General features: G+C 41.5%; 3 protein-coding genes and 1 long non-coding RNA gene across 20 annotated transcripts in view; 2 read left to right on the forward strand and 2 right to left on the reverse strand.

The window, feature by feature from the left end:
• LOC135503474 (cytosolic carboxypeptidase 2-like) overlaps positions 1-5,959 on the forward strand; it is a 31,742-nt gene extending 25,783 nt beyond the window's left edge. For 7 of the 14 annotated variants that reach the window (XM_064797060.1, XM_064797068.1, XM_064797064.1 and 4 more), the window contains 7 exons: positions 1,512-1,698; positions 1,965-2,046; positions 2,285-2,503; positions 2,695-2,833; positions 3,176-3,235; positions 4,516-4,749; positions 5,084-5,959. In XM_064797060.1, coding sequence (XP_064653130.1) covers positions 1,512-1,698; positions 1,965-2,046; positions 2,285-2,503; positions 2,695-2,833; positions 3,176-3,235; positions 4,516-4,749; positions 5,084-5,212 — 1,050 coding nt within the window. In that variant the 3' untranslated portion in view covers positions 5,213-5,959. Of the gene's footprint in view, positions 1-1,511; positions 1,699-1,964; positions 2,047-2,284; positions 2,504-2,694; positions 2,834-3,175; positions 3,236-3,737; positions 3,766-4,515; positions 4,750-5,083 lie in introns of those variants that run through there. The other 7 variants (XM_064797066.1, XM_064797067.1, XM_064797065.1 and 4 more) reach the window with 7 other exon arrangements.
• A 21-nt stretch (positions 5,960-5,980) lies between these two features.
• Positions 5,981-7,295, reverse strand: LOC135503477 (uncharacterized). The gene is made up of 3 exons (XR_010449902.1): positions 7,104-7,295; positions 6,571-6,672; positions 5,981-6,307 (listed from the first exon to the last, which is right to left on the reverse strand). It is a non-coding gene; the product is annotated as an uncharacterized LOC135503477 (long non-coding RNA).
• A 601-nt stretch (positions 7,296-7,896) lies between these two features.
• LOC135503476 (acireductone dioxygenase-like) lies at positions 7,897-10,681 on the forward strand. Its single transcript, XM_064797074.1, has 5 exons — positions 7,897-7,965; positions 8,410-8,545; positions 8,737-8,856; positions 9,040-9,219; positions 9,730-10,681. The coding sequence occupies exons 2-5, from the start codon at positions 8,426-8,428 to the stop codon at positions 9,850-9,852; spliced, it is 543 nt and encodes a 180-aa protein (XP_064653144.1). The 5' UTR covers positions 7,897-7,965; positions 8,410-8,425; the 3' UTR covers positions 9,853-10,681.
• A 27-nt stretch (positions 10,682-10,708) lies between these two features.
• The window catches only part of LOC135503478 (dual specificity protein kinase CLK2-like), a 28,705-nt gene continuing 17,054 nt past the window's right edge, over positions 10,709-22,359 (reverse strand). For 2 of the 4 annotated variants that reach the window (XM_064797075.1, XM_064797079.1), the window contains 2 exons: positions 16,704-16,794; positions 10,709-15,566 (listed from right to left, as the gene is read on the reverse strand). In XM_064797075.1, the coding sequence (XP_064653145.1) occupies positions 15,363-15,566; positions 16,704-16,794 (295 nt within the window). In that variant the 3' untranslated portion in view covers positions 10,709-15,362. Of the gene's footprint in view, positions 15,567-16,703; positions 16,795-17,842; positions 17,931-22,359 lie in introns of all 4 variants that reach the window. The other 2 variants (XM_064797078.1, XM_064797076.1) reach the window with 2 other exon arrangements.

Genomic DNA, 22,359 nt, shown 5'->3' on the forward strand with positions numbered 1-22,359 from the left:
ATTTTAAATGACTTCATAACATAACATAACATAACATAACATAATTTATTTCTCTCCAAAAAACCCTTTCGGGTATAAGAGGTTACATGATTTAACATTTACATATGGTGGACCAAGCTGATGAATTCTTTACAAAAACTATGAATATTGTCTAAGTTTACCCGGGAACATTTAGTCATAATGCGATGGAAAAATTCATGATAAAAAACCTGAGGTAATTCTTTTAAGTTTGGAAACAACCTTACTCGCATGTGACGGAAATACGGACACGTAATAAAATAATGAAGTTCGTCTCTTACACAAACCTGGTCACAAAGACCACAAATATTTTCTGCAGTTTCATTTCTATACATTCTGGTTACTGTTTCTGGGAATTTTATAGATCCAGTACGAAATTTACAAATACTGACCGTTTGATATAATGGTAATTTTTTAACATAGGGCTCCATATTCAGGTTTTGTTTAAACATTCTATAAATTATACATCTGAAATCGTTATTTACCTCGTTTCTCCATAGTTGTTCACACTGGTCTCTGGACTTCATGAAAGAACTACGCCATCGCCATCTTCAGGGCCAGGGAGGAACTGGAAAGGCCTCTCCTCGTCTTTTCAGTTCCTACCGTGCCCTGAAGATGGCGATGGCGTAGTTCAGAACTTTAAATGACTTCATGAAAGAACTACGCCATCGCCATCTTCAGGGCAAGGGAGGAACTGGAAAGGCCTCTCCTCGTCTTTTCAGTTCCTGTCGTGCCCTGAAGATGACTTCATGAAAGAACTACGCCATCGCCATCTTCAGGGCAAGGGAGGAACTGGAAAGGCCTCTCCTCGTCTTTTCAGTTCCTGTCGTGCCCTGAAGATGACTTCATGAAAGAACTACGCCATCGCCATTTTCAGGGCAAGGGAGGAACTGGAAAGACCTCTCCTTGTCTTTTCAGTTCTTACCTTGCCCTGAAGATGGCGATGGCGTAGTTCTTTTATGAAGTCCATGAGACTCCGATAACCAGCTCAAAGGGAGGGGGTTTTGGGCCACGTAGGTTCAGCACTGGAGGTATTAATACCACCTATTGTACTTCAAACTGCCCTGTACAACACTAAGCATCTCAACTCTTAAGTCATTGTCTCCTGTGTACGATAGCTTACACTCAGTAAGAACAAAGTCAGACAACCCTGCCCTACTCTCTACGACTAATAAAACTATAAAACTTGTTCTCTTCTACTTACACTCTCCAACCGACCTGTCCAACACTTTTCCAACCCTGACCAACTATACTCAAAATATCCCAAGTCAGAAAGCCCTTTGCATAACCCTTCCCCCACTTGTGTTTAACCCCAATAGCCAGCCCCATGTCATAGATCCTGTAGCCCAAGCTATATGTTCAGTGATACTCCAATCTGTTCCTTCTACCCCTATGTCCCCTCCTGTCCCGTCCCACCCTAACCCTGCTGTCAACTCGTTTTCTAACCTGCATGTGTGTTCGCTGTCTCATCTTGCACCTAACTTTCCTGACAGTTCACTGACGACCATCTCGAGCGTTTTGTCGATACGTCAATACCCTCAATGCGATTACGTAAATACCGTAACTCTTCCCAGGATTCCAATGGGCAGGACAAGGTTGGCGTCACGATGAACTACGGCTCAGCTAACATTGCACAAGCACTCATGGACTTCCAGTTTAAGACGTCTTACCAGCATGCAGGTGGGTAGTTTGGATGAGGTGAAAGTTACCATCAGAGGCAAAGTTCTTGGTCAAACCATCTTTAATACTGGGGAACTGTATAGCCTTACCCACAATAGGGCCCAGGTTTGATCGTGTGGAGAACCTAATAATGTATTTCTGGATGAATCGCGTGGCTTTCAAGGAACTGTATCAACCGAATAAGTTTAGCCAACCCAGCTGAAGTGACATAGTATCAGTAGTGATTGTTAGCTTTGGAGTGCTGATCTGTATTATCTTAACTCTAGATGATGGGACAGATGGAGAGGCTAGCCTACGAGGACTGAATGCCCTGAATCACGAGGCGGTACGCCTGCTGCAAGAAATGACGTAAGAATTTGTTTTAGTAAATGATGGGGCAACAGGATTGAGGAACTTCAGACTTGGATTCAGATCCATGTAGCTGAACGTAAATGCCAGTGCCTTGTAGTTCATAAGAGGGTGAAAAGCTTAAACTGAGAGCTAACTTCAGTGCAGATTGGATGTGAATCTGAAAATGGTGTTTTCACAAAAAGGAGGTCTCCAAAAATGACAAAGTTTGCAGCTGTTTTCACATTTGTCTTTCCAGCACGGACAGCAACCACAGCGACTCAGACCTGGACGATTTATCCGACAACTTAACCAGTCATCGTATCGCCGCCATGCACAACCCGTACACCATGATGAATTACGGTCTCTCGCTCAACAGTCTTGGGAGAGGCATCGGAGACCAGAAGTCTGGCCCGGTGATCCCAGGGACACACCAGTCATACCCCCAGCCTCATGTCATCTTGCCTACAAAACCAAGGTGAGACGAGTGAAAATGACCCGGTTCCCTATCTGCAAACGAACTCTGAATCATTCCCTTGACCATTTGTCAGCGTCCCTAGCTGTGTTCCCAAACTATCTCGCATAACAGATGAAACTCCATAACATCAAACACTATCCTTGGGCCAGGCACCTCTCAACTGATACACTCAATACCCATTCTTCTTCCAGGAATTCATTTGCCAACGTGCGTCCATCTCACAATTCCATCCCGCAGATGAAACTGGGAAGTCTTGAGACCCTCACAGGAAGGAGAGCGGGCGCAGCAGCCGAAACGAAATCAGCACCATCTGCTACGAAGATCTCAACAGTAAGTATAAAATTTGGACCTCTTCTGCGAATGAGGAAAATCTGTTTCTTGAATTTCAGATTCTAGTGGTGTCTTTACAAAAATCGCCACCAGCTACCCGAACGGTTGTCCTGCATGTTCCCTTGGTTCCCAACTAATTTAGCTAATCTATTCTGGTCGTCTTTGTTGATGGCACAGATCGATCTTGAAACAGATTGAAGATTCCACAAATCTCTTTTCCACAAGTCAGACTCCACCTCATCTCTTTTTCCGACTCTGCCTCACTTCTTTGTTCTGACTTCTCAGTCTGCTTGTTGCTATGGTGACAACTGGTTGCCGAGGTGCCGTTGTCATTTATTACAGTTCCTTCCGGCCTTGACCTCGAAGCATCAAATGATGAAATCGGCCGAGTTTTACCTTCAGGTGATGGTTGGCACCACCTCACTGCTTTCACACACAAACACATCAACCCAATTACACTACCATTAGCCACTTTCCTCAAGCGAGAATATCAGACTTCTGCTCAGGTATCGGCCAATCAGCTAAGAAACACTGTAAGCCTCATGGCCTGTCCTTTGCGAGCCTAACCAGCATAATAGGCGTCTTCTGATTGGTTGTTTGACATCCCTGCCTGAGGAAAGTGGCGTATACAGGTTTACTGAAATAACGAGACCAGCTCCACCTTGTGTGACATGACATCAAACAACTGGAAAATGCATTCACCGACTCTTGAATCTTTATAAGTCTGAACCCATCACTCCTATCAATTTCTACCCAATTTTGTACCCCTAAAGACTAATTAACCATTTGATTTCACCCCATTTTGAGTGTGTTCAGCATGATTGTTTTGACTTCCATTTTCAGCCCTTAACCCCCTCCTCCGTCAACCAAATCAACAATCCTATCTCTTCTCTTCATTCTTCAGGCGCCCCGATTTTAGTTCCCCTGCACAGGTTAGTAGCATGCATGTGGCTTGTCACTCCACCATGTGGCACCTTCATCCTGTGACGTCCTCCAACTCCCATCTGACATCTGACGTCTGTGACCTCTTTCCAGATTAGCGCATTGGCAGCCGAGTGGTGAAACTTCGCCAAGTTATCAGCTCAACCTCAATGCCATGTCGCAGTTTTGGTTGAATGGCGTAATTTTCAACTGCTTTGGCCTCGTTACTCGGCGAGGTTCCACCACTCTGCCACTAGGAGCGCTGAGCTGGGAAGGTGAAAACAACCCACTTTCTAGTTCAAGTTTTTGAGAAATCAAATTTGTTTACGATGCCAGATGGGAGTGACTATGCATAAACTCATCAACCTAAATCCTCCTGTCTAGCACCTGTATCCTATACCGCTATCATATTTAGGTAATTTCTGTTAGCTGTGGGCTGTTATCATATCTACCTTCATCATGACAACCTATGCTTCATTTTTCAGTAGGCCAGTTTTAAGTCTCTTTTAGTTTAGGTACATATCCCTCTATCATGTTGCATGGCGATGGTGTCCTTAGCTTCATAGCTCTCTTAGTAGTAGCGTCCTTCATCATGGCATTAACTACACAAATAAGTTTTGATTTCCCAAATAAGATCTTGTCACGTATTTTTATGCAAGTGTCTCACTCACTGGACAACTGTGGACAGATGTGGATGAAACTTCCTCCACCCCACCCACTCCATTAATCACCTCCATAACTCGTAACGTTTTTCTCCACAGACCGACAATACGAGCACGTCTAACTCCACCCTCACCAACAATACCGCCACCGTGCTCAACATCCTTCAAAACGTTACGTCCAAGGCTAACCAATCGTCCAACCTTAACAAACGCAGTCACACCGAGTTCTTCCTCATTAATTACCGTCTCGGTCAGGATGCAAAACACGCCTCGGCGGCCGCGACGGCTACCACACCACCTGTTGATGGCGGGTCCATGGTAAGGCAGAGAACTGTAAGTCATACACAGAGCAACTCCGGCCCAACGGACATTGGCGACTTTGTGTAACTTAATCTGGCCCACCTGGATCTTGGTCTTGTGTTTCTCTAGTATTTATACATGTAGTTGTTATGACAAAATCCAAAGCATTGAGACTTGACCAATTCAACCTCTTGCTCACTCAGACGAGTATTTTCTGACTTGGAGCACGGATGAAATTGGAAATTAGAAAAATAGGTACTCTTGTAAGTGGTAATCTTTTCTCAACTTCCAAAGAAGTAATCTTTTAAGAATTAAATTTGTGATGGAGATTGCATCATGATTTATAACTAAGCTTCTCATCTTTCAGACCCTGACCGTAGAAGATACTGTGCCAACTCTGAAGTTCTCACCTTTCAACGAAAAACCGGAAGTGACCGCAGAGAGGAAGAGTATTATCAGCAAGGAGTATAGTCGTCATGGTCACATGTCTCAATGATGTCACAGTCATGTTTTGATGCCGATGTCGCTGGCCTTTTTAGGTGAACTACGTGGATCATATTACTTAACGGCAACATGATGGTTTAAGCCAACAAATGTACAAGAAGTGTCGATCTGAACATTCTATCTATAAGACAGTATTGCTGTATTTGAACTTTCAAGATGATTTCGGATTTACTAGCAGAAGCAGTTGTGTGATCTAGGTTTATTTTGCCAACGTTTGGTGCCAAATAGCTAGATACAAGAGGTAGTGATAGTTATAAACAATTGTCAGAAATGATATTCATAGTAGGCAGGCTGAAAAAAGTCTGTATGTTTTATGGCTTCGTTGTGGAAGCTTGATCAGTTACTGTAGATGCTTGTTCATATAACCTTTGTCTAAAAGCGTTGATGTACCGGACGTTTTGGACTCTTTTGAAATGCATACACTACATATTCAGCAGCACTTGAAAATTGTTATGCACCAGTAAAGTCCTTATCCATCAGCACCTTTCTTTGCTGCCGAATTCTCAAAATTTAAGCAGTTGAGTAAACTCCTGGTTATGGCAACATCACCTCCATGAAACATTGAAATAGCGTGCAGAGAAAAACCTTGTACAGGGTAGCCCAAAAAAGAGTCCTATAGCAAGAAATTAGGACAGGACATATTTTTGAGATGCCCTGTATTGTAAATAAAAGAATAAGAGTGATATTTGCATTAAATATTTTGTTACTTTGTTAAATAAAAGAAATGTTACAAATCTGATATCAAATATTTGTTTCTTTTGCCCTGATGCAATCGTCTCGGGGCGATTCTCTGAAGGCTGCTAAGATCTGATCAGGTAACCTCCTGTTCCCCTCCTGACATCATTAAAGACGGAGAACAGAGATCTAGGAGACTCTTTCTTATTCTCGCCATCCGTTTCAGAACTGTCCAAAACGTGAAATGTTCATTTGATTGGTCATTCACATGTGGGACACATCACCGAGACAAATCCAGCAAGAATATCTTTCAAATGTCCAAACATTTCTGTCTCTGTCTCGAATATTCCATCAGACATATCCTAGCATCCTGTTCCCTGTCCCTCTATCATCTTGGTTTGGCCTTTTTCATCTGCAAAAAGGATGCAAAAAACCATTACTGTAAAGCGTTTTGACTTGTATTCATGACATCATTCAGCTTAAGGACAACCCTGGCAGTTAGGTGTCACATTAATGCTAAACAATCCAATGCAAGAAGGTAAATTTAAAAAGTCACAACCCAACATTATCAAATGACCAGCTGGAAGGTCATGCAACCGAATATATAGCCAGCTGGAAGAGGGAACTAACAGGATCCATAACCAACTGGAAGAGTGGTCTCGATTGGCTACTTACGGCTTCCCCGAAACAGTTCTTCAGAGCTTCAAACTCTTTCCCGCATTCGTGCTTCTGCACATCACTTGACTTTGTCACAACGCACCTGGCATATCCTGTGATCTGAAAAAAGAAGGAGGCATTTGACCTTGGGTAGGACATTTCACTTCAATTGATAAAAAGCTGCCACTTTCAATTGGAATGCCAATCCCTTTTTCTCTTGCCTTGGGCTCCAGGAACGAGTTTACTATCCCCGATCACGGCCCAAAAGGTCATCAATGGGCTCCACACGTGACACCGGCATAGGCCTATGGTATTGATGACAAAAACTGAGCTCACAACCTTGATTTGCTGGCGCCATGGCGAAGACCAACGGTATCTCTGGTTCTTCATCCACTCCCCAAGAATGTTGACTGGTAGCAACCCACCTGGCACCAGGAGACAAACAGGCGTAGGCCTATGGATCAAGATTTGGACATGAAGGTGAGGCCTTTTTTGGGGTCACCCTGTGACCTGTCACTGTCCGCACATTTCATGTCTGTGGAATTAATTACCTGGGGCTGACACTCAGCTAAATACGTTGGGAAACTTCTAAGTTTATTTCTGGCGTTCCTCGTGGCTGAAACACCGCGATCCATGCGTCTGAAAACGATATTTTGGTGATAAAATAAGAGTGGTGAGGAATTTTTATTTGTCAATGTCATAAATCGTTACACTCTCCTGGTCGCTTTTATATACACACGTGACATTCTTACATAGTCAGTCTCCGATAACGGCGATAACGCTGATCACCATTGACGAGGCTTGGAGAATGCGATTTATTTTTCACACCAGGTGACGCCATTTTGTTTCCCATATTTGGTATAATTTATGCCGCAGCGTCATTGCATGTAGGATTTTACGTAGATCGACATATGTCTGCAGACTGGGGGTTTTCTCATGAGTCAATAGAATCTGAGGTCTGGAATTAGGGGACCATATCAGCAGTTGCTTTCAGCCAACTTCTGTATTAAAATTAAGATCTGGAATTAGGGGACCATCTCAACAGTTGCCATGTGATTTTCACACTAAAAAATAAGAGGCCATTTCAGGTATATGCGAAACGGTAGAACAAAAATTATCTAGGCCGTTGTGCAAACAGGCTTTGCGATACACCACGAGTTGGGGTGTAGGCCTAAATTCCTTTAACTGTGAACCAAGTGCATCCACTGGCACGCTACATGTATGTGTGACTCGCACGGATTTAGCACGTAGGGCCTACATGATGCTAATCAGCTAGGATGTATCTTGTGACCAGGACTGTAGTAATAAACATTTGCCTGAAAACATTTATATTTGGCCTAACAACACCTGTTTAGAATGTCAAAGAGGCCGGTATTTTCACTTAACATCAAGAGACAGAGGAGAACTGTCAAGGTGGGTGTTTGATATACAATGGTTTTCTGTTCCCTGAGTTTCTTCATTCTGTTATCTTCAATTATATTTACCCATGTCATTCAGCACTTTTTATCATGAAATGCTGCCTTTGAAACGAACCCAACCTTGCCGGCCAATCAACCAGGCGCACGAGGCACAACAGGCCGATACAATATACATGTTCTGTATTAAGTACGTCATCTGTCATGCACACCCAAAAAAAATCTTCCTGCAAGATGATTCACAGGTAATTCAAATATAAAACAAACTTTGAAAAAAAGTTGGCGCAAAGCAACTACTGATAAACCTTAGATTCTATTGACTCATGAGAAAACCCCCAGTCTGCAGACTGCGGCATGCATTTTTTGCCCGCTGAAATTCTTACATAGGCCTACGCAGTTAGATTTCGCATTGGATTTGAAGACACAACTTTGCTGTTTCCAGATAGGCCTAAGCTAAAATGACTGAGGCATGGTATATGGATGACTCATTGGAAGATCAGCGTCTTCCGCACCGACTGGACCCCCCACAACCCGTCTCATATGATGGTTTGAAGAAGATCGGAGTGCTATATTGGAAGGTTAGTAGAGAGTTACATTGTCATTAGTACTACGGGTCCGCTCTCTAGATACATGGGCACATTGATCTTTTTCGAAGAAGTTTGTTTGTGCGCTGACCAGTCATGCGTTTCTCCTGGAACGAAGGGTCACCGTGGCTTAAGGCAGTGTCAAAAGTCGGCTTACACCCTCTATAAAATCATCTTCTCCTCAGTTGAACCCGAAAACATTCAAGGAGGATGGGACGTTGGACAAGATCAGGAAAGACCGAGGTTACACGTATGAAGACTGCATCGAGTGTCACCCGGAGAAAATGGAAAACTACGACGCCAAGGTTTGTGAGTTTCTTGCTGCAAATCTAACTTTAAGTAAACATTGGTGTTATGACCGCTGGATTTAATGGTGTGGGAGACAACAATGAGAGAAGTTTTAAAAACTCATTAACCTCCCATCCCTTTAGTCGAGTGAATTTGAATATGATTGAAAAAATGTAAATATCATTGCTGTTCCTTTCCAGTTGAAGATGTTCTTTGAAGAGCATCTCCACACAGACGAGGAGATCCGTTTCATTGCTGATGGCAGCGGATACTTTGATGTCCGAGATGCTGACAATCGATGGATCCGCATCAAATGTTGTCCTGGGGATTTGATCATCTTGCCCGCTGGAATTTATCATCGGTTCACACTTGATGAGAAGGTAAGTTGTCAATAGCATTCCGCGACGTTACTATTTATAGCTCACAAGGTCATTTGAATAAGATATTGATGACGTTTTAGTCACGTGACAGTCGGACATCGACACTTATTTCTACGCATTTGAGCTTATTTCAAAGTCAATTATCTTTGACCCTGCATTGTTTTTAGCATGAATGATACCATAGAGTCAGAGAGAGAAATATTCAAAACAATTATGGAGTATTTCCAACACTCGGACATGTGCCAGATTGAATCTAACTGCCCAAGTTAGAAAGCCTGAATCCATTACGAAACCGCATGTTTGTCCGACATTGCCTGTAATTCAGCGATGGGGAAATAGAGGGCAGCAGCTGCAGTCATTATCGCGGAAAGCTATTTGTAGTCGAAGGTCGCAGCACTGTGCCGAAAGTTTTTTACTCCGGGGAAATTAAATCATGTTTAGCATCTCTGTATTTTTGATTCTCATTCACATTATGCAATACATTTACTCGATATTTTCCGTGGTTTCCAGGACTACATCAAAGCGATGAGATTGTTCATCGGGGAACCAGTCTGGAAGGCTCACAACCGTCCCGCTGACGATATGGAGTGCAGAAAACAATACGTCAAGGATCTCCAGTCCACAGAGAGCTAAAGGGAGTGCCACTAGCTCACGTTATGTGTTATATGATTCTTCTTGGATCTGGTGGTGGACTTTTGAAATACAGTAGAACCTCTCTTAGCGGACACTTTTCTATTAAGGACACTATTTTTGGTCCCAAATTGGTGTCAGTCCGGAGGGTGTCTTTAAATAGGGAGGTTCTACATCTACTCATCTGATTATGACTTTGTGAATTTATGCAATAACTTTTTCTAATGATGCAATTCATATTCTTCTGGGGTTGGTGGTGGACTCGACCTCGATTCAGATGGTAGGTTCTAAACCTTAGGACGCTCCAAAACCATGAAACCACCCATTTGTTAAGTTTATATATATATACATATTTTAGTGAAAACTTCATGTGCGTTTATACTAGACCATATGTGTGGGTTTAATTAGGCCCATCAATATTCCAGCTTGTGTCATTATCATTCATCAGTGCTGGTATCATTTAAAGGTCTTGTGTTAATTGTATTTCCTTGTGGTTCAGTTAAATAGATTGCCGTAGTGCAGTTGGTATGCACCCTAATTAGCTAAAACTTGGCATTGCCCTTGTGTAGACAGATATACAAATACTACACATACCAAGTTTCAACAAAATTGCCTTTACAATAACTGCACAATAACTGCCTTTCCATTTTCCTGGACCACCAGTAATTACGAGCGGCATGCCCCTTTAATAGATACTCATCCCCAACGATTCCACTATATACTGGTTGTTATGACCTCATTATGCATGTATGATGTAAGGCTTCTCATTGCAGTGGACAGATGGTGTACACATAACGATGAGAATCAATAAAATCCAATTTCATGAATGAATGAAAAACACATTTGTTTGATTATTGAGACATCTTTATTCACCGCAGCTAAAGGAGGATGCATCCTAAAGAGGTCGCCTCCAAATACCACAGCCTCGAGAAGAGAAGCGTAATCTTTCTGCAAGTTTTATAAAGTCCTACACATGAGGACGATGCAACAGACACAACTCAGAAAAATAGTAGTACGACATATTCTGTGCCTATAAGTCTGCAAAGGACGAGTATCTCCTCAAGGGTGTTGTTGTTACAGATCTACCCAGGCGTCATCTGAAAGGGGTGTAGCACCATAGAGTACAATTTTGCCCTATTTCACCCTAACTTGGCCAATAAACCAAATGTATAAATTGTAAGTTACATACAAGGTTTACATGATGCTCAGGTCAACCAGGGTGAACCAAGTCTATGTCTACAGTGCTGCCCTCTTTTATTCTTGAACCAAACTACATTTACGCTTTGTAACGGCAGGTCGGATCAAAACGAAACTACCGCTAATGGACTTGTTGATGTCCTAGTAGCCTGCACGCAAAATTTCAGCTCAATATTCCCACTGGAAAGTGGTTTTCCAGACATAGTCAAAATTTGGGCATTTTTTTGGATGAGATGTTTGAAATTTCAGTTTTTACCTTGGATCCAGGTCAAAAATATTTTACAATGTACACCAATGGATAGGTTTTAAAAACACCTAAGGCCTGGGACGAGGTAAAAAACACTGTTTTAGAGGGGGGTCAGCATTCGCAAACGATAAATGATATGAAGTCGAAAATGCTCGGGATCTCAAGAGAGAGAGAAGAACATTCCATTTTAGTCGCTAAAATTTCGATATCATCGCTAGTTTCATGAGAATTGCCTTATATCGAAAAACGATATTTTGACCCTAATATCAAAACCGTTGGCCGTTTTAAAATTTTTCTAAATTCCATGGTTAGGTATATGAACCACCATCCTGTTTTGAGATCAGGAGTGAAAAATCTGATTAACCCATTGAGTATCATGAGACTGCAGTTTCGAACAAAAGTCAAAATATCACGATTTTTTAAAACAATTTCTAAACATTTTTGATATCATTTGACAAAGTGTTATCAGACCTACCAAAAGCCATCGAGAAATTCCAGGATTTTCATATGGGGAATCAATGAATTTAGTTTTTCGCATTTCGTGATATTTGGCTAAAGGTGATACCTTGTAATTATCTCAATCGAACAAAACGTGTTTTGGCCTCTTGGTCACCTTCCAAAGGTACTGCTTGCCAAAATTTAGCAGAAAATTCCCACTGCTTCATGGTTTTCTAAAATCTGGGCAAAATTCAGCTAAAAGTTGAAAAATAAGCCTTGGATCCAGGTTTTACACGCTGTCAAATGAGCAGCACTACTTAGGGTATAAAAACACAATAACCTGGATACAAGGTATTTTTGAAGTGGTCAGCATTCGCGAACGCTTCAAAGTATCGAGTTGAAATTTTGGTTGATGCAACATTGGTCCAAAAACTGAGTGCCGGTATTAGTGAAATTTGTACATTGTTGCTGGTTTGGTGATAATAGCAGAATATCGAAAAAATGATATTTTGGACATAATTATCGTCAAAACCACAAGCTTTTTTCAAACTTTTCAAAGTGCTTTGGGGAGATATAGTTTATTCAAATCAGTTTCAAGATTTTGAGTCAGTGTATGGTACGTCTCTCATTCTTTTGGTACTGAAAGCGTCTCCATTTGGGAGGTTGTGCCAGGCACTGTGATGTCTCCAATACACCAATTGGGTCAAGGACGCTGGTTTCAAGACAAGATAATGAAAGACAAGCTTCGAAGCAAACCATTGATATGGACACACGTTATATGTAGACACATGAATACGTCTCATCATCACACTAGAAAGGGAGGAAACACCAGGTACAACCAGTGTCTCTAAAACTGTTGACAAGCGTCTCCAAGATTGTACAACCAGGCATTTCAAGGCGACAGAGTATTGGCTTGTCTCAAGAACAACCATGTTACAGAGACACTGCATTTGCCGATAAGGTGGCACAGAGCCTTTTTCCTTGTATATTTCACCAGAAGTGTCCTTTCTCTTCAACTGAATTTCCAAACCCTCCATATATCTTAGACTTAGAGCCTTCTTCTGACAAGACCATCGAGGACAGACATCACGAAAGACAACAGACGCCTTTTTTCATGTTTAAAAGTAGTTTATTGTACATATTTGCAACATGCTACAGCTAGCGATAGACTGCTCAATGAACCGAGAGGTACTGATGATAAGCCAAGAGGTATCGAGGACAACAACTCTCACCAACTTAAAATCATCATGAGGTTAAGCAGATGATGTTAATTCTTTTAATTCTGTCAAATACTGAAGAATTTGATGCAACCTTTGAAGAAAAGTTCATCATATTATTGCTCTCCACAAGACGTCGGGTTAACCAAACTATAACCCAAATTGTTTGTTGGTTTCTAACGTCGTGTATGGACAAGGCTCAATCTTCGTTTACATTTCAAGTGTGCACCATGATGTACAAATTTAGGCTCTACGACTGTAACTGGATGCTGTGGTGATTGTTAAGTTGTCCCCGATCTATCAAGGGTTAATTAAATGCACTTTATTTACATGAACATGAAAAAGCACAGAAACGATACCTACCAATCTTAATGCAATTTGGAAATTTCATATCTAATCACTCAATTTTAGTATTGATTAAATTTGTTTGACAAAATCATTCACAAATGTACATTTTGAGGTCAGACAGTTTTATCATTCTGACTCAATGTACTTGTACAATGTCCGATATCATAAATGTACTTTCATTGTCAAATTTTCATTCAGGATCAATTATTTCATAAATGTACATCCCAAAATCTGTTGATTACCCAGGTACACAGGAAAGAAAATCAGTTTGGAGAAAGATGTAAAATGTATTCACTCTTTCCCATGGACACTTCTGATGAAATACAGCGAAGAAATTAAGCAGTTGTGGACCACAGGCCCAGAAACATTGGAAAATGCATAGACGCTTAGTTTGGACGCCTTGGCAACTGAACAAATCAAGCAATGAACGATTGAACAAACAAACCAAATATCAAGTTTTCTATCAGGGTTAGAAAGATCGTAGGCAGTACAAACTTGGCAGGATGCGATGCCCTAATTACAAAATGTATGACGACTGTCTGGGCATGGAAATGACCACAGCCCAGGCAAGCTAATGACAAAAGACCTGGTACTTTTATGACAAGTACCCAGCCGGCAAACTTGTCCGAAATTCCAGATGAAGAAATGTTCTTTTTGAAACAAGTAAAACATTAATATTAGTAGAACTATTTACATTTTCAAATAACATGCTGGACTGAGAAGGTACTGTCAAAGCTGTGCTTAAACTTCATCAAAATGGACCAATCCCAAATTGATGAATTTTGGTACCATCTCCAAATTGAGGTCGTGTACTCCTCAAAAGGCAAAATGCGTTAGAAAGTCTGTCAACGGAAAAAAATGATCTTGCTCTCAACAGAATTCAGGCGAATTTTGCTGCATTTCGACCATTTGCACTTGATTTAAACAAACAAAGTTACTGTTTTCAAAGATTGTTCTGCGCAAATTCCCAAAGTCTACAAACAGTTTTATGTACAAATTTTGTTGCTTATAAACTGCAATATCTAAGCCCATATATTCAATGATTAGACCACTTCAAGTGTTATCCCTCCCTAGTATGAGGATATTGATCCCAACTCACAGCAACACTTCATAAACCGTTTTTATTTTCATGGCATCAACTTCAACATCTGTCCCCAGAACTTTCATGCAAAGGCTCTTGAACCAATCATGGCAACATCCGACTATTCTGAACAGCGTCAGAGACCAAAATTTGCCAGCGCTCCAAGTGGGAGACCTTCCTCGTAGGGAAACAAAATGGTCCTTATGGGGTCAGCCTTTGATGTTCCAACATCACATCTATTCTAAAGTTGAAATCAACAGATGCTGGCCCCATATATTGAGCCTCTGAATAAAACTTCTGTGGAAACTTTCGCCAGCACTTAAACTTTTCTAAATATCATAAATTACGTGAGAATAAGACTCTTACTACATTCATCTATATTCCTTAAATCTCAATCAATAACTGAATAAATCAAACCCGGGGATTCAACCACCATTGATGTTCTACAACTCATTTTCACAACAAAGTCTTTTTGGGGTATCAACAGGTAGTAGTTTTGGCAATGACCCCCTCTACACTGTAAATCAAGCATATTTGCACACCTCCAGCAAGTTATTCAAGGCAACGTGATTTGAATTTGTCCTCTCATAATCTCCACTCAACATCTAACATCAACGCAACCGTCAAGATATTCTGCGAAATAAACAACAGGTGAAAATCCCAGGTTTGTAATATTTTCAAATCTTTGGACAATTAAGAATTTTCTGTACAATCATATCAAAAGTGTCACTAAATACGTGAGCGCCCGCCCTACAATCGTATCGCCTCAACCTCGTCCCTGTCCTGATTTCACGACGATAAAGTCACAGAATTGAAAATCGTGAATTATCAGCAGACATCTATAGAGACCAATCATTTCAAAGAATCTTTATCGACCAATCACGTCAAAGAATCACTCCATTTAAACCAATCAGAGACAGGGCGAGTCCTTCGAACCAATATCACAATTTTCAATATTCACATATGCCATCTACAGCTCTATGAACTATCTACTTAAGCTGTGCGAGCGCTCACGATTTACGTTTTTTGACTCCTCTTCATCACATCGCTGGTGGGCTGGAAGCGCGTCGAAGAACGGATGCTTTAAGACGTCTTCGAATGTGATTCGCTGCGTTGGATCGTACTCTAACATTCGTTCGACAAGGTCAAATAGCTCGCGATGTTCCTGCGTGTCACCCAACATGTAGCGCTGGAAGAAAACGATGGACGGTGAGTCGAAGGAAGATATCGTAATGAGTAAGAGTTTGACAATGAGTTTTTTATAAAGTGCAATTCCGCAGAAACTTAGTTCTGGCCTCCCTCGCGCTCCCTCTGTCTAATCGTCAAGGCTTATTTTCCTTAACGTTGACCAAAAGGAGTATCAATACTCCAAAAGTGTCCTCGTTGGTAGGTCTGAGCCTCCGGTCGGCCTCTCCCTCATGTGATAGCAAGTTCAACTCTCCAGCAGTGTCAGTTCCTCCAGTGCAAATAGACATTTGTTAATGACTTGTTTTGACGAATCCAACCCTGTTTGTTTCTTTAGAACATGAAAACCAATGAACACAAGAGACAATAGGGTCTGAAATAAGCTTAAAACATGCAAGTTTGCGTTCTTTTTACAAATATTTGCAAAGCTGGAATGTCACCGGGTAGTCTGAAGTCATGCATGAAAGTCAGGACAGCACACTGAGTTCTTGGGGAGGAAAAAAACACTGTTGCATGGACTTAAGATATTCAAGTTTTGTTTCGCCTTGGTTCTTTGGAATGTGTTTTTCACTTAGCCGAGGTGGTTATATAAACTTGGAGGGACACACACAAGCAAACATCACCACTTATTAGTGTGGGGAAAATGACGACCACACATTCACCACAATCTCAAGACGAATGCAATCAAAGACTTCAAGTGATCATGCAGTTTGGCGCGTATCTGAATAACTGGTGAAGTGCTAACAAACTAAAAACGGTTAAATAGTGAAACTTGTGGACTACAGAACATCTCAGAATGGCAATATTCCGAGACGCCCTGTAGGTAGCAATGCTAACTTTTTAGAAAAAGAAAGGAATTGCTGATTTTGATAAGATACCCTGGCAGCAAGCAGCAGTGCCAATAGACAGCAGATGATACAGCCCTCCGTATGAATTTTGAAATTGTCGGCCAAATCCATGGCGTGTTTTGTTAAAGTGAAATTATCGAATCCAAAGGTTGCTTTTGACTTTCAAATCAACGGAACTAGAAAATGAAGTACTGTTGATTATTACTGATAACTGTCACTATTCTCCCCCAGCAACCGTTGGATTCTCCCGTCCCTGCCCCTAGAGATTGCACCATGCCAATCCAGTCACTTACCCGCAGAGACTTGCAATTATCCCGTACATATCTCCCAGCCGAAGAATTATCATCCCAGTCTAATCGGCCGTGATAAAAATACTTTGTTTTTCTTTAAAGTAAACAGAAAAAATGCAAACTCGGTCAGTCAATGCAAGTGTTTTCAGAACGATTCATGCTTTGCTCCGTTCTCTGTTAGATGGCGCCACCTGATTACACTCCATCAAAGCCATTCAACTTCAGTCTCTAAACATAAATATAGCTTCAAAATAATCTTCCAATTTTATCATTTTTCTCAAGAATTGTATTGAAACATGGTGTGAATACCATGAATTTTCATTTCTTTCCAATTTTGAAAGTTGGCCGAGATTGATCTGATGAACTGGCAACGTACGAACGACAAACTACCATTCTGACAGCAAAGTAACAGCGTCATGACGGAGCATAAAGAGTAGGCGTCTACAACATGAGAACGGTAGCACACTAACTACTTGTAAACTCATGGCTGAAACAAAGGGGGCACTGTATACAGGTTAGTCTGGCGTTCAACTCTGGAGGTCAAGGTTAAAGCGGAGGCGGTAGATGCATAGGGAAAACCTCAAGATGAGAAGATGGAGACAGATTGAAGAAACTGAAAATTTTTATCTTTGAAATTAATTTTCAAGCTTTTTTCAAACTTCCCGAAAATTTTTTTTCACAAATGAAATCTTTCAGCCAAACAACCAAAACGCATCAAATATTCAAATTGGTTCTCGTTAAAGTACTAGAATTTTGATCATATTTATTAATGATGTCACTGTGAGGGTTGAGAGTGCCCTAAAGTTTCAAAGTTGTACAAAAAGTGATTCAGCTTACAGTTGGAGAGATGTGGTGGGGATGGTGACTCTTCCAAAATGCACAAGTAAAATTCAGACGAACCTATGAAAGCCATAAACAATGATAGAAATATGCAGGAAAGAAAACGCAAAAACAAAAGGACAACAACGAAAATTCTAGAATACACATCTTGAGATTTTCCCAGCATTCCAAGCAAGTAGCCAATGTTGTGATGAACTATTTATAACGCGACAACATGCGTTCCTTTCAGTCGGCTTGAGAAGTGAATGTGCACAGCGCTGCAGACATTTACTTCTGAAGTCGGCCACAGGCGCGCTACTTACATGTAGGGGCCGACAATTTTCCCGCACATACCGACCTGCCGGACTGTTGTAGTCCCAGTCAAGGCGCCCGTGCCAGAAATAACCGTTTCTTAGAAAAGAAAGCACATAAGATGATGACTTTTTGAACTGATAGCAGGCGAGATCTGGTTGAGGGCGGTCGGGGAAGGGCCACACATGATTTTTTGCTCCACATGCATCAATTTATCAGTATCAGTAACGGATGATCAACGAATGCATGTCAAGAACTGCAGCCGAGACTATCATCACAATTTCATTTGGGAATAGGGATGTTCGCCATCAAAATTGTTATTCAAAAGTGGTTCCTCCGATGGAAATGACTGTGTCCACGTCATACTTCAGACATGTTGCCTTTTTGGATCTGAAATTCAACGATTAGGTAAAACCTGAAAAAACTGTAAAAGAGCAATGAAATTCTGCCTGTATTCATGGAAAAGATCAGGTAGTAATGGAATGGTGTAACGGGAAACCCCCTCGTGTGGGGGCTGAGGAACACATCACAAACATGTTGTCTGGCAGTGGGTAGACAATTCTCCGTCTTGGGGCCAGTAGATAATTTCTTGTTCATTTTACAGATCTGTTACTATTTCAGCAAGAATACTGTGTCAGTGTGTTTTTAGGACATACGCATATTAGGTAGAAGAGGCCTTTCCTACACTTACACTACAGGTACCCCTAAACCGGTCAACACAGTTTATTTTGCTGTTTCGGCCCCCCCCCCCCCCCCCCCAACTCCCAACCTCGTAATGTAACACTTCCTCCAAACCAGTTCCGTCAAAACAAACCATAAACCATGAAATGCCGACATCTGGCCTTGCCAGGTAAAAGATGGAAGGGTATATTTAGATTTCGAGCAGGTGTGGGGGAGAGATAGAGGAGAAGGGGCTCATGAGGGGAGACCACCCCAGAAAGTTGTTCTGCGTTCCTGAATCAAATAGTGTCCTTCAAACAGAAAGGAGGTTCACGACGGGGAAACTGTGGACATTTTGGCGAATTTTTATGCTTTTTTGACTATTACTCAAAAACCACCTGCTAACTTTGGACATAATGGGTAAATGGTTATTAACTCATTTTAGTTCTTTGTTTATTGTTACAGAAACCTACGGGAAAGTTCACCTGAGGATTATTCTACAGCTTCCAATTCTTGAGCTGAAAACCAAGAATCAAATTGGAAACTCCCCAGCATTGCGAAAACTGTAATGTTTTTTGCACGTGATCTGTTCAAAACACTCAAGGAATGACGTCACAGTAATGATCTGCGTCTATTCCTACTTCATATCTTTGGACGGGTAGTTGTAAAACAAGAAACACAGAAACGAAACAGAAACACAGAAACACAGAAACGAAACGCAGAAACCAGTCTTGTGGCGAATTCTGGTCTGCAGACTCCATCTTGTTGCCATGGTTGTGGCCGCGAACGCGGGTGTAACTAAAACTGGTATTCAGTCGGAATGGAAGGAGGAATGCTCATTTCCCAATACCCCTTTTAGCCTCATCAACGTGTGCGCAGATTGGCAGCATCCGGCCTTGATCGTGCCAATACACTACATGTATGTACTACACGGCGTAAATAGAAAATAGTCCTTCGAATAGCGAGTCCTGTTCTTTTGTACATTCCATGGCCTGTGCACGACACTAGGCTGAACTTCCCTACTGCAACCTCATTAACATAAACAGATATTTAAAGGGACTATTTAAAGGCAGCAGCTGGGCAGGCAAGATTGAGTTACTCCAAGTCCAAGTCTAGTGCCCGCCCCCCCCCCCCCACACTTTACTCTATTCTAGTCGCCAAAATTGGTCTCTCACGTCTCACATAACGTCGAAATGATTCACCCATGTACTGGTACCGTACCTTGCATTTAGTGCTGCATCAGACGGGATTTGTAGGATGATCCTGGTACTTCATGTAAATTGAACACTACAAGGCAAGATGTTGCACTGCACCTTCATTTAAAATAACATGCTGTAGGAATCGAATCGAACCTACCAAAGTACTACACCACCACCTCAAAAGACTTCACCCATATCGTGCCGCCCCCCCCCCCCCCCAAGTTGCTCCATGTATCCCCTCAACAACTCTATTGCATTCCGGCTGGCCGCAACCCACCAACCTCAGATTTTACTTTTAAACGACAATAACAACGGATTGGGCAAGGAAAGTATCGGTGTGCCGCTTGATTCCAACTTTTATGAAAACCCGTTTGATTTTCGTTTCTGCGTTTCGTTTCTGCGTTTCTGTGTTTCTGTTTCGTTTCTGTGTTTCTTGTTTTACAACTACCCTCTTTGGACGGCTTCCAGCTCAGAAATATCAGAGGTTAGAACACGGTGAATGTGATGTGAGCTGCAGACCTGGTATGGGCTCCAGAGTGCACAAGACCCAGGCAAAGTTGCGTGAAATAAGGTAGCAGGCCTTTGCAACTGTGAAGGCAATTAGTTGAGCTTGTACTACAATACACAAGGCCAACGCTATGTTGTCTGTAGGAGGTATAAAATGTTGTTTGCTATTGTTAATGTTCTCGGGAATTCGGCCTTGTTGTGGTGAGGTTGCCCGGGTACAGAGAGGCCAGGTATTTCAAGGGTATGAATTGAGAGTCCCTTTTGAGAAGCATGATCAATGAGCATGTAAATTCCAACCAGCCAAATCCCCGACCCTTGTCCTTAGATCATGAAATTACACCCTGAATATCATATAAACTTGAAAGGAAACACCACGCTACCAGGTAGGTGTTTGTAGTTATTTCTTTCAAATGCAAAGCTGAAATTAAAGAAGCATTAAAAACAAACCAGGCCTCAACACACATTACTGGTACTTGAGGAAGGCTTAAGTTGTAATACTACAGAAAGGTAATTAGGTGTATTCAATCTTCCCCAATGTTAATGTAGTGTGTCAATGAACATGAAATGGCCAGGGCCATTGTGCTCACCTCATGTGGAGGAAAGATGGATAAAGAGCATGGTATTGTGTCATGTAGTGTTAGGTTTGATGTAGGTCCAAGCAAATACAATTTCCCCAAAATGGCCAATTTACAGTACATTCGACCTCTGTGACCTTGAAAAGTAGGTCAAATCAAAGAAGACCCGGGTGACACATTGAATTAGGTATAGGCAAGCAAATTTTCAAATTGAATAAAAACACATGATTTTGGTATCAAATATTTTCTTTTGCCAAGATAAAAACACCCTGAAAATTTCAACTGATTATCTCAAGTAGTTTCTGAAATATGGCCGGTTACAGGATTTTGGGTACCCCCCCTCCTCGGAAACAGCAAAAAAGTGGTTTTTGACCCCCCATATATCAAAAACTAAGCTTTCTACACCACTGAATCTTCTTTAACATGGCGTACCTACTGCCTAGTATGGATAAATGCAAGGAAACGCCTGTGACTTCACTAATTTTGAAATTATTGACCTTTTTAGAACGCAATTTACTTAGCCTCGGCCATTGCTGCCGAAGACCAACTTTGCTCTGGAGCCATTTAGAACCCCCCATAGAATAACTTCTAGGTGTGTTACAGGCTTTTCCTTCCATATATCAACTGACATTGGCCCCCACAGTAGCCCCATTTTTTTTGACAGCCTAGAAAAGGCCCTAAAGAAAGATATTGGACCCAAAAATGGTCCCGAGCCACTATTTTGCACCGCGGGAGCAAAACGCCGAAAAATGACAAAAAATGAAAATTTTTAATTTTCATTCAAATAGGCTGAAAATTTCTATCTTAAGGTAAAATGGGCTGCTGAATCCACTGGAGTAGTCCATTTTGCCCTATCTAGACTAGGAAAGGAGTTATTAACAATTTCATCTTCAAAATATCACTTTTGGGGTGCACGCCCCCCCCCCCAAATAACACTTTAGCCCATGACCACAGACATCAAATTTAGCAGAGGTATTGCTAAACCAAATACAGTAGAAGAAATCTTCGGCGGCACCCAGGTAATTAAGGAGAAAAAATACGGCTCCAGAAGTCTACTAGTACTAGGTAGGGGTCTGGACAAGTGCGTTGTAATGTAATGGCCAAAACATTGGTAACAATAGGCCATCACTTTGTGTATATGAGAACTGAAATAAATTATTTCAAAATCCATGCTGTCTTTATTGTATTCAATTAAGAAATCCATCTCAGAAACACTACTAAAATCACTTCAAAGCATGAAAAGAAATCCATCAACAAAGCCACGTGCTAATGTTTACATGTCTGTGAGCCTTTCCACCTATCAGGCAAGTTTATTTCGTCACGTGACCAAACTCAAAACGTAACCAGAGAAGTATGTCACCGGTCGCAAACGAACACTGCTGTTTAAAGAGGTTGTCTAAAGTCATCCTAGCGATATATAACTCAGAATCCTTGCTGTGTTGAATACTTATTCATATATCTAGCAGACTATGTTTCCAGAATGCTTGAATTTGGCCGTGAAAAAATTGAAACCAGCGATCATTAGCGATCTCCCGGTTCACTCGACGCCATTTTGACCACAGTCTCGCAGTGTACCCCAGTTTCAAT

Source organism: Lineus longissimus, chromosome 19 (assembly GCF_910592395.1).
Source record: "Lineus longissimus chromosome 19, tnLinLong1.2, whole genome shotgun sequence".
NCBI lineage: Eukaryota > Metazoa > Nemertea > Pilidiophora > Heteronemertea > Lineidae > Lineus > Lineus longissimus.